Consider the following 14,767-nt stretch of genomic DNA (forward strand, 5'->3'; position numbering starts at 1 on the left):
TGACAAAATATTTTCCAACGATGTCACTTTGATGCATCTTTAGAACTATCTTAGATAGGCCAATAAATCAATCATGGCTGGTAAGTGTTTGCATGTGAGATGTGCTGCACATATTTTAAATCTTATTGTGACTAATAGTTTGAGAGATCTTGATTATTTGGTTGCAAGAGATAGAAGTGTGATGAGGTTTGTGAAATCTTCACCTACTAGATTTGAGAAATTCAAGATTGTTGAGATTTGTGGGTATTGAATGCAAGAAGGGTCTTTGTCTTGATGTTCTTACAAGATGGAATTCAATCTTCTTGATGTTGGAAACGGCCCAAGAGTATAAGGGTGCCTTTAACTTATTGGGTGACGAAAACATTCACTATGTTAAACATTTTGAAGATGACGGGGGATTAGGCAAGCCTATTAATGATGATTGAGAGGTAGTAGTTGGGATTTTTGTAAACTTTTTGAGACTTTTATAAGAGGTCACAACCAAGCTTTCTGGTTCTTTGTACCCTATATCTAATAATTTTTTTCAGGAAATATGTAAAGTGAAAAAAGAATTGGATGACATGTGTAATAACCAAACTAGGCTGCGGGAAATGACATTGAGCATAAGGGTTAAGTATGGTAAGTATTTGAGAGATTTGAGTAGCTTGGACATTTTTCTATATGTGGCTATTGTTTTTAACTCTCAATACAAATTTGATGGTATATGGTTTGGGAATGGCACACGGGAAGACATGTGTGGATCATATTGCGGCAAGGGTTAGGAAAATCGTTGGTAGATTGTTTGATGAGTTTGCCGAGTTCAGGAGTGATAATGCTTTAGCACTTACACTTACCGCACCGACTCCTCCCGAAGTCGGGATGGGGAAACGGCGTAGGTTAGAGTGGGGTGAGAGGACCTAGTCAAAGTTGGATAGATACTTGGCATTGGATTTGCATCCATTTACGCGAGGGTTTCATATCATATCTTGGTGGAAAACTGATATCGTCAAGTATCCCGTCGTTGGAGAGAATGTCCGCAGTATTTTAGCCACCTCTATTAGTATCATAGTCTCAGAGTCGGTCTTTAGCACAAGAAGGCACATATTAGATCAATATAGGAGCTCACTATCTCCAACCACTATGGAGACATTGGTTTGCATTCAGAATTGGATCAAAATGATCCCAATTCATATCTTAGATGTGGGGGTTTTTAGGAGTCTCACTGTCATATATGCTCCATCATAATCCTAATGATCTCATCTTAATCTCATTCTCATATTGGTTAGTAATTTTAATATTTATAATTTTAACATATCTATATGATATTTGTATTTATGATTTTTGTTTCTTTTTTGTAATTCTAATTTATTTTTTTATTAATATTTCAGGTTTTATAATCTTACAGTCTCACAGCACAGCACACCCACTTTCCCACCACCATGACCACTCCAAATTATACGAAATGATGTCATAAGTCAATTGTAATCTTACTCAATTTGTTATTTGATTGTGTGGGGGTGAATTTCGGGAAGGTAAATCCCACCTCCCACCCATGCAGGGCGGGTTGCGAGATAGGTATCACCCCTAATATATTTGTCTAATTTATTAACTAAAAAGAAAAGGAGACAACTTTCCACAATTTGATTCCACAATTGTCTAAGTAGTTTTATTTATTTAAAAGCTTAATTATGTAGTAATATTAGAGCTACATTTTTCAGTTAATTACATTTCCATGTCAGACCTCTATTTTGGTCATTAATGTGAAACACGTAAGGTTTCATTATGGTGCTTAATTTGATAAAATTACAAACTAATAATTAAATCGTTTTTGAAAGACCTACCAAAAGATATTTCTATTAATTTTTTAGGAATTTTCTATTAATTGGGTGTGGCAAAAAATTCTGATAAACCAAATTTGGGTGATATGATTTAATAATAATATTATGTAAAGGAAAATTTCTCAAATTTCAGAATTTTTTTCTTTCTGGATTATTTTTTTACTTGAATAGAATAAATAAAATGTCACAAAGTTAGGGAACATTAGCCGAAACGTAGGTGAAGGATGAATATTTTAAGTGTATTTTTGTTAGTCATGTCAATTGTCACGTAAGAAATAAACAGAACATCCATAAACTTTGGTTATATGGACAGATTGATTTTAAACTATTCGACAGTCATCTCAAGATTAAAAGCACACATGATTCCATCACTTTCGTGAATCCAAGTATTTTGAGAGAATGAAAGGTGGCCTATAAGTAAGTTACATAGCCAGTTTAATGCTTTCTATATTAGGACTAATGCTTTCTATATATAAGATTTCAATTTGATTGAGATTCTATAATAATCAAAACATTTTTATAATTTACTGAAAATCAAGCGAGGAAAATGAACTACATTTCCTATATGAAAAATTATTCTCATCAATCACTATTCACCATCCCACATCTCACATCTTACGAAAAATACTTTTATATCCTATGAAAAATACCTCACACCTTGTGAAAAAGTTATAAATGTGGCGTGTGATAGTGAATAGTAATTAATGCATCGTAAATCCCTTCCTATATAACTAGCTAGCCATGTTATGATTTTTCTCTTTCATTTTCTTCATTTTTGTCCAAAAGAAAAAAAAAAAAAAAACCCTTAGGCTTCGTTTGGAACCACAATTCTTCTCAACTCATCTAAACTCATCATTATAACTTTTTCAAATCTCAACACAAAATATAATAAACAATTCAACTTTTTCAAATCTCAAAATAATAATAATAATAATAATAATAATAAATAATAAATAATATTCTAATAATATTTTATTATCTCAACTCAACTCACTTCAACATCCAAACACAACTTTAGACTTGTTGCCTTCCATTACTTTAACATCGACATGTAGCCCCTGATCGATCTCTACCTTTTAAATCTGTCTATATATATATATATTGATTTAAAGACTGGTGCTTCGAATTTCAGACTTCTATTTTAAAAATTGGAAGTTATGCCTATATACATTAGTTTAATGGAATCTTATTTATTAAAAATATAAGTAAAAACCAAAACTTAATGTGTTAATGTTATTGTTTATGACTGTTAATTTGCATGGTGGGGGGGAATCAAGGTAGTGTAACGCTCTCACTAGAAAGGGAGAGTGGAAGGGCGCGCGGGTGAAACATTGCTATTTATAGAATAGTGCAGGTGAGGTGTTACTTGTTAGTAATTAATTAGCAGTAATGAGGATTAAGAAAAAGGCAGCCTGAGGGAGGGAGGGAAGGGAATAAGGGGGTACGTCCAATTTGACTGCGCACACGTGGTTTTGTGTTTTCAATGATGGATTGATTAATCAACCCTCTAATGTTAATTACTTCTATAATTACTTTAAAATAAATTAAATACATAAAGGGTAAAGAAAAAGTGTAAGACGAAGGGACCCCTCAACCTCCTCAATCTTTCATCCTCTTCCTCTCAAACATCTTCCTTCGCTTGTTTGTTCGCCAAGAGAAAAGAGAAAAAAAAGTGCACACACCCCTAGAACACTTGCAGTTCTCTCTGCTACTCTACTTCCATCAAATCCAATCTCTCTGTCAAAAACAATACAATATTTATATCTATATATAACGATGAAAGAAAATTTTGAGCTGTTTACTGTTCGTTATTTTTAAGAAAGAAGTCTCCGAGTACTCCTTGTTCTTGTTGTTTTGCATCATATCGAATTGTCTGTTTCCATCGTTTTACTTGGAAGACGATAGTAGAAGGACAAGGATAGCTTAGGAGTGCTTGGGGATGGATGAAATGTACGGTCTGAACTCAATGGCCGAGTACTCGGACAACTACAAGACGCTTTTGTACCCGGAAAATCTAATCCTTCCAGCGGCGGATTACTACCAGAGCTTCTTTTCGTCGGCGAGTACCTTCCGCGACAATCGTGTTCCCATGTTCGGATCCGACGAGCACTTCTCGGTAGCATCGGAGGCCGCTTCCATCGCCCCCGAAATTCAACGCGAGGAGGACATGTCCAGCATGATCAAAGCCAAAATCGCCTCCCATCCTTGCTACCCTCGGTTGCTTCAAGCTTACATCGATTGCCAAAAGGTGAATAATAACGACCTCCTCGTCTTTCCTGGTGCAAAAACCAGCAGCAGGTGTAGCTCCTAGTCCTGCCGGATATATATCTATCTACACACAAAATATTTCGTTGTTTCTGGTCGCTGGTTTTCTGTCGTTTCTTTGTATTTGTTGCCACAAACTACTCAAAACTTTGGTTTTGTTAACCTTATAGAGCATGTCTTTCATTTGGGCTTTTTCAAATTTCAATTATATGTTATTATGCGTCTGTGTGGGTCAAATACTATGTACTACGCCTGGAAGAGTAACCTACCTGGTTGTGGAATTTTAAGCTTCCATTGTGAGAGTGTTACACTATCTCTGATGATATTGGCTTTGATGAAGTTCATCAGGTCCTCTCCTATTTGCTCCCAGTTAATTCTAAGTTTGAAGGAGGGATATTAGGAGTCATATTTTTTCTTTTTGAAAACATGGCGAACCATGTGTGAACCATGTGTTACAAGCTTAACTTTCTTGGGATTTCTAAGGGTAGAGAAATTTGAGTCCCTAATTTTGTTTTACTGCATATTTTGAGAGTCTACAAGTGTGTTTTCTAGATTGGTCTGATGCATGTATCGAAATGGTCTCCTTTTTGAAGGTAGGAGCGCCTCCGGAGATAGCAAGTTTGTTAGATGAAATCCAGCGAGAAAACGGGCTTTGTAGTCGATACGCTGTTTCTTCGTGTTTAGGAGCCGATCCCGAGCTCGACGAGTTCATGGTCTCCCACCTCTATCTCCTTTTTCCTCTCTCTCTCTCTCTCTCTCTATAAGCTTTTGTCTTCATAAATTGCTTCCTAAGTTATTTCGCTTTCATTGTGTGTCTGAAGGAAACCTACTGTGACATGTTGGTAAAGTACAAGTCCGATCTTGCGAGGCCTTTAGATGAGGCAACCACATTCCTGAACAAGATCGAAATGCAGCTCACCAATCTCTGCATAGGTGCCTCCAATGGAAGCCTTCCCGGTCAGTCTCTCCCCGTCTCTGTCTCTCCGAAATCGGAATTAGGATGCTTTAACTTTTAGAAGTTATTTCTTAATGAATCGTATCCAAGATTTATTGGTTTTGGTGCTGCACAGAGTACTGCAATTTATGCTCCCGGTCTTAAGAAACAGAAGCAATCACTATCTATATCCTTCATTGTCTTCACTAATGCGCACGATACCGTGGTTTTCTTCTCACGTTAGCATAGGAAACCCATATGAACGAAAAACCTTTACTTTCCTAGTACTAGTCTCTATTTAATTTTCTTGTTTCTGAAAAGAACCCATTAATTTACGGTGATCGATAATACTCGTGGAATTCCAACCAAAAGTTTCGGATATGGAAATTATCAGCCAAACAAACAAAAACCCTAGAGAAATAGAGACCCACTTCTTAATTAGATCAGCGAATGTTTCTATATCCACTGATCGTTGCTTGGGATTATGACCTATTGGGAATGCTTTCACTGTGTAAGAACCTTTTTTTCTCTTTTCAGTTTATTGTTTTCATTTGAACTGGAGATTCTGATTTTGACGTTTCAGGGATTAGTAATGACTAAGACATATCCAATAGTAGTTTAAATGACAGAACACTGACATTTCATGTTTCTTTCCGTATAATCATTACTGTTGGAGAATCCAGTTTTAAGCTTCTTCCAAATAGGCCAGTTCTTCCTCGCGTGCTCTTCAAATGGGGTTTCTCCCGCTCTAGTGATCTCTCTCTCTCTCTCTCTCTCTCTCTCTCTCTCGGCAGACAGATGCTTTTTCATTCTTTGGATTTTTCAGCTTAGAGAATGCAATGGTTAATTAGAAAACCATTTTGAAGCTTCCATAATGTTATCATACTCGAATAATGTCAATGACTCGAATCATGCTGACGTTGTGGATCATTCATATAAACTTATAAATTAGATGAGTTCTACTTATTCTTGCAAAACATGACTTTATACATATCAATGGAGAAAGTTTCTAACTTCATGTTAATAGATTGATAAAGCTTATAGGATCGATCGCTTGTATACCACTTAGTTATCATCTTCGAAGTTACCATATATGGCTATGAAGTTCATGCATGTTAGTTGATTGAACAAGTTACCAATTATTGAGCAGTATAGAGTTCAAATGTAAAGGTTTGAAATTCAATAATTGTATTTATGTTACTTATAAACATGAAAGAGTTCACATTTTCACCTGAAAAAGTGCCCAAAAATTGGAAAGATTTAAGTTCATCTATATTATGACAAGAGATACAATCATAACTTGTGTGAAGTTGGAAATTTTATATCATCTACGTGGATGTTCTTGTTAGAATATAAATTAAATCATTAGATTCATATGTTCTTGACGATTTAAACTTTTGGAACAAATGATGATTTAACATAATGTTTGAGTATAAGTCCAGAACTTGAATTCTAATTCCACGCTTTACACCCTATTTAATTAACTATTCCACGTGTGTCTATTTATTAAGGCATAGTATGACTCATACATGAAAGAAAGTTATAAGTTAAATAATTAAATTCACCTCTTATCAGCTTTTTCCGGCATTTCAATTAGCAAATCGAAAGAAATGAAAAAAATGGCAAGCTTTTGTTTTATCATGAATAGATGTCGGAGGAAAGATCAGTGAGATGGGGGTGGGATTTTATCTCTTTCTTCATGTTATATGAAATCCTTCATTGACCTTCCGTTTTGTTTATTAATTTGCTGCTTAATCTACTTTATAAAGTAAGTTTAAGTACTTAAAGTACACCAGATTAGAAGGAAAAAAGTACTTAAAGTATACCTATGTTCTATATTATCAGCATCTAATTTGTTAGATCTTTTTGGGATGGGTACTTCTCTTTGATCTGATTGGATGGAGCATTGTCTGTTCTCTCTCTTTTCTAGCACAAATGATTAAAAACTGTAAGACACAACATGTTGGTGTCTTTTTATTGTATTGCATCCATTTAATGCATCTGTTGTAAATTACATGAGCCTGCCAAAATTTTTGGTTGACCAGTAATGGCATGCATTGATGCCTGGTCTGGTTGCTTTATTATGGTTTCAAGTTCCGATAGAGCATGAGGAAACCATTACAGATGATTGGACATGAAAAATGAACATTGGGATTTGTCCAACGGCTGAAATGCTGCTTGGCAGCTAAAGTTACATCTGTACTTTCTCGGAAATTGTTTTGGGGTAGTTTGAAAGTAATTTAACCAACTTAAATGGAGTTCATTCAGTTAGTCATTCTCATTAAATTATCAACAAGAAAAAATTGGCACACGAATCTTACATATATCATGTGAGCATACATCGCTGTATTTTGTTAATTTTAAAGTTTGTTGATTCTTAATGTCACAGACTTGCTATATGGTTAGTTATATAATATCTGAAACATAGTCTTTTTCGAGAGAGTGATTTACTTCTGTCATAGATTGCACAGGAGTGGATCTCTTGCCATTGGCATGGGTATAGCTGCATTTTTTTTTCTCGGTGAAAATTGTAGGAGGGGACAACTGGAGGTCTCCTTAATTATAATCTGAGCATGACTATTTTAGTAACTTACTTGCTAGGAACTGGATAGGAGGGCACTACGTGTCGGGAAGCCACACGCATGCACTCCATCAAATCGGGCTTGAGCCATAGCCTAGACCACAACTCCACTAGGAACTTCAATGAATCCTTAGATGGCTAATGTTAAAAGTCTAAGATAAATCCATATTCGAATTCAGACCCAAGACCTAGCGCATTCCAAACCATATGAGAGTAATCCAAAGAACATGATGAGCACCACCCTTGGTGGCTTGTATATATGCTGCCTTAATTGTTCCATAGATAGTGCTGAAGATATTTTACGACATTTTGCTAAAAATATGTAAATCACGGTAATCTGGTTAGTAATATTTCTCAACAAAATCTGTTTAGTTATGTTTGGCTACTGCCATTGCTTTTATTTGGAAGTACAAATCAACTTTTTGTTGATGCATGCTTTATAATCATTATTATATTTGCCTTTCACTGCCTTTGTTTTCGTGGGTTCTCTTAATACCTCTTTTGCAAAAGTATGATTCCTTAACTTGCCAAAAATACAAGAAAAGGGATAATTTGTTTTCAGATATCTGACCATTGCAGATGTCCAGACATTGGACATTCTATAGGCATATATTCACGTGGTTGGATTGTTAATGACCTATAAGAGACGTTTGCTTCTCTTTACAAAGTTTTAGCATTTGCAGAGCATATTTCTTATTGTTGCTTACTGGCAAGTTGTAGCATTCTTGGGCCTTGTTTTCATTAAATAGTTTCATTAGCCTATGCATTTACAACCTCCGCTTTTAGGTCATTGTAAGTTGGTTGGCATTCCGGGTCTCTGTGATATGCTGCTGCATGCTCTTGCATCTTCAGTAATGTAAGACATTTCAGCTTCTGTCAGCGATTATCACTCCTGATGTGCGGGTGAAATAGGACAATACCCGTTACAAACGAAAGTAGAATAATCTGCATTGAATTATTTAACATCCTTGTAGTACTAGGAATTGAAATGTCTCGATACGCATAACAAGGAACTTTCGTCCGAATGGTGGGTTTGGAAATGTTGCACTTGTCATGTACTTGCAATATGATGCTCACATATGATACGTGCTACTTGGACGATAACTGGAATTTGGTTAACTATTATCTCTTGCTTTGCTCATCCATGGTTTAAGCAAGAGCTGCATTTCAGAGACAAATCTAGTGTTCCTATAACTACAATTCATGTACTCATTTCCTGTATCCCTCGATCTCTTTTTTTGGTTGGCAAAACAATCTTTATATATATATATATATATATATATATATATATTGCATTTGCTTATTTTTGGTGCATGGATGCTAGCATTAGTATTGTCTTTGTTAGTCAGGTAGTTCATATTCCTGGTATATTTGTCTTTGCTGCATGCAAGGCACCGCTGAATCTACACCCTTTGCATTTTGCCCCCCACTGTGCTATAGTGGGGTAGAGCCCTTGTTCTATACCTTTTTGCAATGGGGCAAAATTCTGGAGGTTGGGGTTTTCTTCTTTTAGCATATTATAGAATAGTGGTTCTGCTTTTTTTCCTTCCTTATTTTTGGGGTCTGATCTCCAACGTCTTCGTGGCTCTCCTTCAAAAGTTTGTACGAGTAGCCTCAAGTGATTTGGTAAGAGTGTGTGATTGCGAGGTGTCAATAATTGTGGGTGGGGGGCGGTGGATAATAAACGTTCGATGAAATTAAGCTTTGCTATGTAAAGCCCGGGTCGAGCGGGTGTCCAAGGAGTTCCCAAGTAAAGTAAACTCACATGTACGCCCGCAGTTTTCGCTGCTATGTACAGCTTTATGGGGGGAGATAGAGAGAGAGTGTGTATGTATCTGTGTGTCCGAGTTTTCTCATCCCCACGCACTGAGCTTTCTTCTGTCTACACTGATCGTGCCCACTGCTAGCTTGTCAATCCCATGGACATTTGATCTGTAGTTTGCCCTCGTGGGTCTTCGCGCTTAATGTTGTGCATGGCACGTGCCGCATTTTCAGCTTTTAGTTGGGGAGGTGCAAGGCCCCCACCACCCCACCCATCATCTTGTCGTTTTTGGGTACACACTTTTGACACTTCCTTTTCCCTTTTTTGAGTTCACCGGAAAAATCAAGCTCTTTTCCACTTTAGTAGTCCGCTTTCACTGTGTCTGGCACCCTCGTCAATTCTTCTCACTGCGTTAAAACGTGTACTTTTATGGTCTGATTTCTCTGGGCACGCAGTGAAGACAGGTCCAATTCTCTCTGGCTAGGGTATTTTTTTCATATGTAGACTTGCATAAAGTCGGTGATACCGCTACCAGAAATAAACAGTTTATTTCGGTTCATTGGGTAATACTATCGAACATATAAAAACCGTCGTCTGCAGCACATTGCGCCACAGGCAGTGGGGTCTTGGGGAGATGGTGAGTTGACCATATTGATTGATGAAGTGATTGAGACAGAAAAACAAACAGGCAGAGTGTGTGTGATGAGGAGTGGAGTGCTTATGGGGTGTGGGTTTTTCACAAAATAATGTAGAATGTAATACATAAACGTTAAGAATAGATATCCATATCCAGCAATCTAATCTCATACCATCTTGAAGCTTGCTCACTGGGACTGACAGCCGACGCAACCAGACACTGAGAGTGGCCCCACTTTCCCTTTTTTTTAAAAAAATTTTCGTTTGCCACCTAGGCGTGGTGTGTGCAGTGTACCCTTCTCATAGGCGGTCAAATCCTTGTCTGCTTGAGTATCTGTCAGAAAGGTTGAATCTGGGTCCCCTAGCTGCCTCCCCCCTTCAATGTCTCTCTAGGTATATGTTAGTAGGGCAATGTTACAACTCTTTTAGGTCCAATTCACACTCAACCAAAACATAATCATCTTGTCATTTTCATTTTAAAAAACTAAAAAAAAAAAATTGTATCAGGATTGAGGATCGGAAGTTAATCATTTAGGTTAACAGGAATGTTAGGTAGATTCTTAAATAATCAAGTTTTTTTATAATTTAATAAAGTGGGATCTATTTTTTTTTTTAATAAAAGCTTACTTAAAATTTAGCTATTTGGATTTTGTTAGGTTAATTATACAACTATGTCAATCTCTTGTCAAAAAAATTGATGGAAGAACTGCCACGTGACATTAATATGTCATGTGTCAACTTAACGTGAACATTGAAGCATGTGTTAGTCAATCAAAGATTGACACATGGTATCGTTAGCTTTCTATTGTGAATTTGACGAAGGTATAGTTTTTTGAAGTCTAGGTATTAATTTTGAAAAATTTGAAAATTAAGATTTCAAGCTGCAAAAACATGAAAACTTAGGTATTGATTTTGCAATTAGTCCTAATTTTGCATGTTGGTAATACAATCATGTATTACACTCTTATCTCATTTTCATCTTATTTTGAATTATTTCAAAACAAAATAATTCAAAAGTTGATGGACAATGCCACTTCATATTGTGAGAAAGAGTGGAATGATTTTGTAGCATATAATTTTTTTTTTTTTTTTTTTTGTGTTTAGTTTATTCTGAATATAGCAAAGTAATTTTGAAAAGTCGATATCAAAACGATTCAAGGTATTAAAAAAACTATTTTACAAAGTCTTCTTAGGTAATATTATTATGTGCATGTTATATTAAGTGTTTTTTTAATTCTCATATGGATCAAATAATTCAGTTGAAAATATTCTTCCATCGAACTATTTGTAAGCACAAAATTATGATTGATAGTTGAACGATAAATGTTTGTGAACAAGCTTGTATTAGGCTCAAAGCTTGTTTGAAAATATTAATATATGTATAGGTATATATTTACATTAATAAATTATATATTTACATATATTTAATAAATAAACCTATGTTGGTATGTCATATGTAGTATTAAGTATATCAATAAGCTAACTAATTAGTTAAACGACACACTAATATGTTGCGGAATTAGTGTATCCAATATATGTTAGTTAATATGTTAGCAACATTATATTGCTAACATATATCTCTAACATGTTAACTTATTATCTGTTATTTCCCATATACATATATTAACTTGCTTTAATATGTTACTCACATGATGTTGATAATCAGTAACATTTTAGTACTTGGTAGTTTTTACCATCATGTTAAACTTGAAAGTTCACAAAGTAAACTACTTGCTGAGTTCATTCAAGCTCAAGCATTCGACTAGATTATAATTCAGTTTTTGAGTCGAATTCGAACAACTATTGCTGCTAGCTGACTGAGATGAATACCGAAAACTCTATTCTGAGTTCAATCTACATTCAGCCTCTTAAGCAGTACAGTTGAGTTGGTTCGGGCACCCATTATCTACTCAAACTCATATCGTTTAGACCCTTACCTCTGCCACGTGCTTCACATCTCTTATGTGTTCTGATTCTTGTCAACCAATTGCATCCTATTATGCACCAATCTGATCACTTTTACCTTTTTGAATCCGCACTATCCAATCTGAGTACTTTTTCCTTTCACCTTGAGTTTTGAGGTGTTAGCAGGTATATGTACTCCAATATTTCACCAAATACATTTCAAGTGTGTGTAAGAGATAATCCTGTCGACTAAGATGTAGGTCTTTTGGATTTGGTGCACGGTGGGCATTGGCTTCCAGACTGAATCACTTTAATTATCTTCTCTTCTCTTTCAGTTTGTTTTCTCAAATTTTATATTGGATGTGTATGTATATTAAATTCCTGTACAAATATCTTTGCACTTGTGATTACCATCGGACTTGATAACAAAATGTCTTGTAAGATTATTGTGGCTTGCAACTTTAACTTTAGTACTTTCCGACTTTTCCTATGTGAATTTAAACAAGGCATCAATGCTCCTCCTTTCCGAATTGGCAACTTGGTGAAAGATCTTCTTGCATCTTCCCCCTCCCTTATCCATAAGGCCCTCAACTTCTGCCTTCATGATATCTCCTCCATTAAAGTCACCCTCTCAAGATATAAGAGAACTTGGCATTTCCAAAGACTGTCCCTCTCCGAGAGTACTCTAACCACTTCAGGACCCTCCAAGCCTTGTAACTCTTGCAGCGAAGTCCTCTTTTGGAATTTCACATTACTGAAGATCTGCTTGTTCCAAGTCTTCAAACCTTTCTTCAAAGCTTTCAATTTACCTCGAGCGTTGTCTTACCTACCAAGATAACGCTTTGAGTGCTCTGGATCTGATATGAAGTCCATCATTGTCTAATCATATCCACAAAGACATCAACTTTTAGCTACATATTCTCAAATTTAAAATGTCTCCAACTCCCTTGCATACCTCCACAATCCAACATTATGGGGATTTGGTCTGAGGTATTTGAGGTAATCTTTTCTGGCATAAATCCGAGAAATGCGCCTCCCAATTGGGGGAGACGAGGTTTTCACCTGGTTTTGCATTGACACAGGAAAAGTATAAAAAATTTCAACCTCAGTTTTCTTTTCTCTTTTGTAAGGAGATATCGCAATGCTTTACACTGCCTTGTGTGGATTCCTTAAAAGAGTTTCAATATTTTCTTGCTTCTTTTTTGGTTTCAACTGTAAGCATGTGTACTGGAGTATCGGTTTTTTTTTTTAAATGTTTTTGGAATCATCTGGCCAGATGAAGCTGCTGTATCATCTGAAGAGGATTTTAGTGGAGGCGAAATGGAGAATCAAGACAGTAAACAGAGGGTAGAAGACCAAGATCTTAAAAACAGGCTTCTACGTAGGTTTGGCAGCCACATTGGTAGCTTGAAGCTGGAGTTCTCAAAGAAGAAGAAGAAAGGAAAGCTACCAAGAGAAGCAAGGCAAGCATTGCTTCAGTGGTGGAATGTTCATTATAAATGGCCATATCCAACGGTAAATCATCTCTTTTAAAATCTATATCTGTAAACCATGCAATTTCATGCAGCTGACATTTATCTCAAAACTTGCATAAACACCAGGCACTACATGGCAGCAGCTACAGATTTCTGCTGGGTGACTTCATTTCAATTTGATTCCCCATAAATAATTGTGTGATTATACCTTTAATCCGGGGGAACCTAAAATGTCATCTTGGAGACCATCTGGTTTAGAGGAAGGATTACCGCTAGAAAAATACTAAGATTTTCCAGAATTTCTGTTATTTTTATTATTATTCACATCTTCGTGATGTCTCTCTTCGATCTTTACTTTATATGGCACCGTTTTTGTTCTTCGTTTTTATGCATGGATATAGGGTCAGAAATCTTCTTTGTATCAAGTATTTAGTTGGGAAAATTGCATAACTTACTAGTTTGATGGAAAGTCTGATGATTTGCTTTGCTTGAACATTCAGGAAGCTGATAAGATCGCGCTTGCTGAATCAACAGGCCTAGATCAGAAGCAGATCAACAACTGGTTTATAAATCAACGAAAGCGTCATTGGAAACCATCTGAGAATATGCAATTTGCTGTTATGGATAATCTTTCAGGACAATTCTTTGCAGATGATTGACGGACGTACGTGCATGCATGTACATACTCGAATGTCTCCCCACATATAATTTAATGCTTGTGTTGGTTCCATGTATATGTAAAAATGGAAACTTGACTGCCATTGATATATATATGTTTAACTTCCTAGCAGAATTAAAGGAAAAATAATTGTATTTATCTTCATGTAAATTTGGAAGTTGACCGTAGCTGATCATGATAATGGAAATTCTTACATGATTTTGGTTGACTAGAACCCCCTTGTCTAATTGGCATCTCATCGATTTTGAATTTTGACACGCACTTTGTTACCAATAGACTCATTGGATTGTCCCCTTTGACCTACAGAGGATTGATGAGTTTCACTTTAATATTTTGTGTGAAAAGTTTTAAAGAGAACACCAATGGCTGCTACAAAAAGGTGTCACACGGATAGTAGCGACTAGAGACATCATGATGGTGTTGCACTGATGTCATGTAGAAAACTATATATGAAATTAAAGACTCTAGAATTGTGTATTGACAATGTACATGGTTCGCCTATTTATAGCGTAATAAAACCTGTGTAATAAAGGAAATTAAATCAATACCTAGCTAAATACAAAATATTTGACCTATAATATTTACAGAATATTACCATATTATTATTAGAATTTTAGACAAGATACTAATCTAATTAAGGTACGTAAATACATGCTATCATCCCCCTCAAAATCAAGATGGTAGATTCAACTGGTGTTTGGAAACAAAGATTA

The 14,767-nt window shown here is 35.8% G+C and overlaps 1 protein-coding gene across 1 annotated transcript; it reads left to right on the top strand.

Moving 5' to 3' along the window:
• The first annotated feature begins 3,398 nt into the window (after positions 1-3,398).
• On the top strand, positions 3,399-14,252 carry LOC109020631 (homeobox protein knotted-1-like 6). The gene is made up of 5 exons (XM_035686829.1): positions 3,399-4,065; positions 4,676-4,795; positions 4,904-5,039; positions 13,177-13,415; positions 13,876-14,252. Exons 1-5 carry the CDS (start codon positions 3,757-3,759, stop codon positions 14,032-14,034), a joined length of 963 nt encoding a protein of 320 aa, XP_035542722.1. The 5' UTR covers positions 3,399-3,756; the 3' UTR covers positions 14,035-14,252.
• The last annotated feature ends 515 nt before the right edge of the window (positions 14,253-14,767 follow it).

This window comes from Juglans regia, chromosome 16, assembly GCF_001411555.2.
Source record: "Juglans regia cultivar Chandler chromosome 16, Walnut 2.0, whole genome shotgun sequence".
In the NCBI taxonomy this organism is placed as follows: Eukaryota; Viridiplantae; Streptophyta; class Magnoliopsida; order Fagales; family Juglandaceae; genus Juglans; species Juglans regia.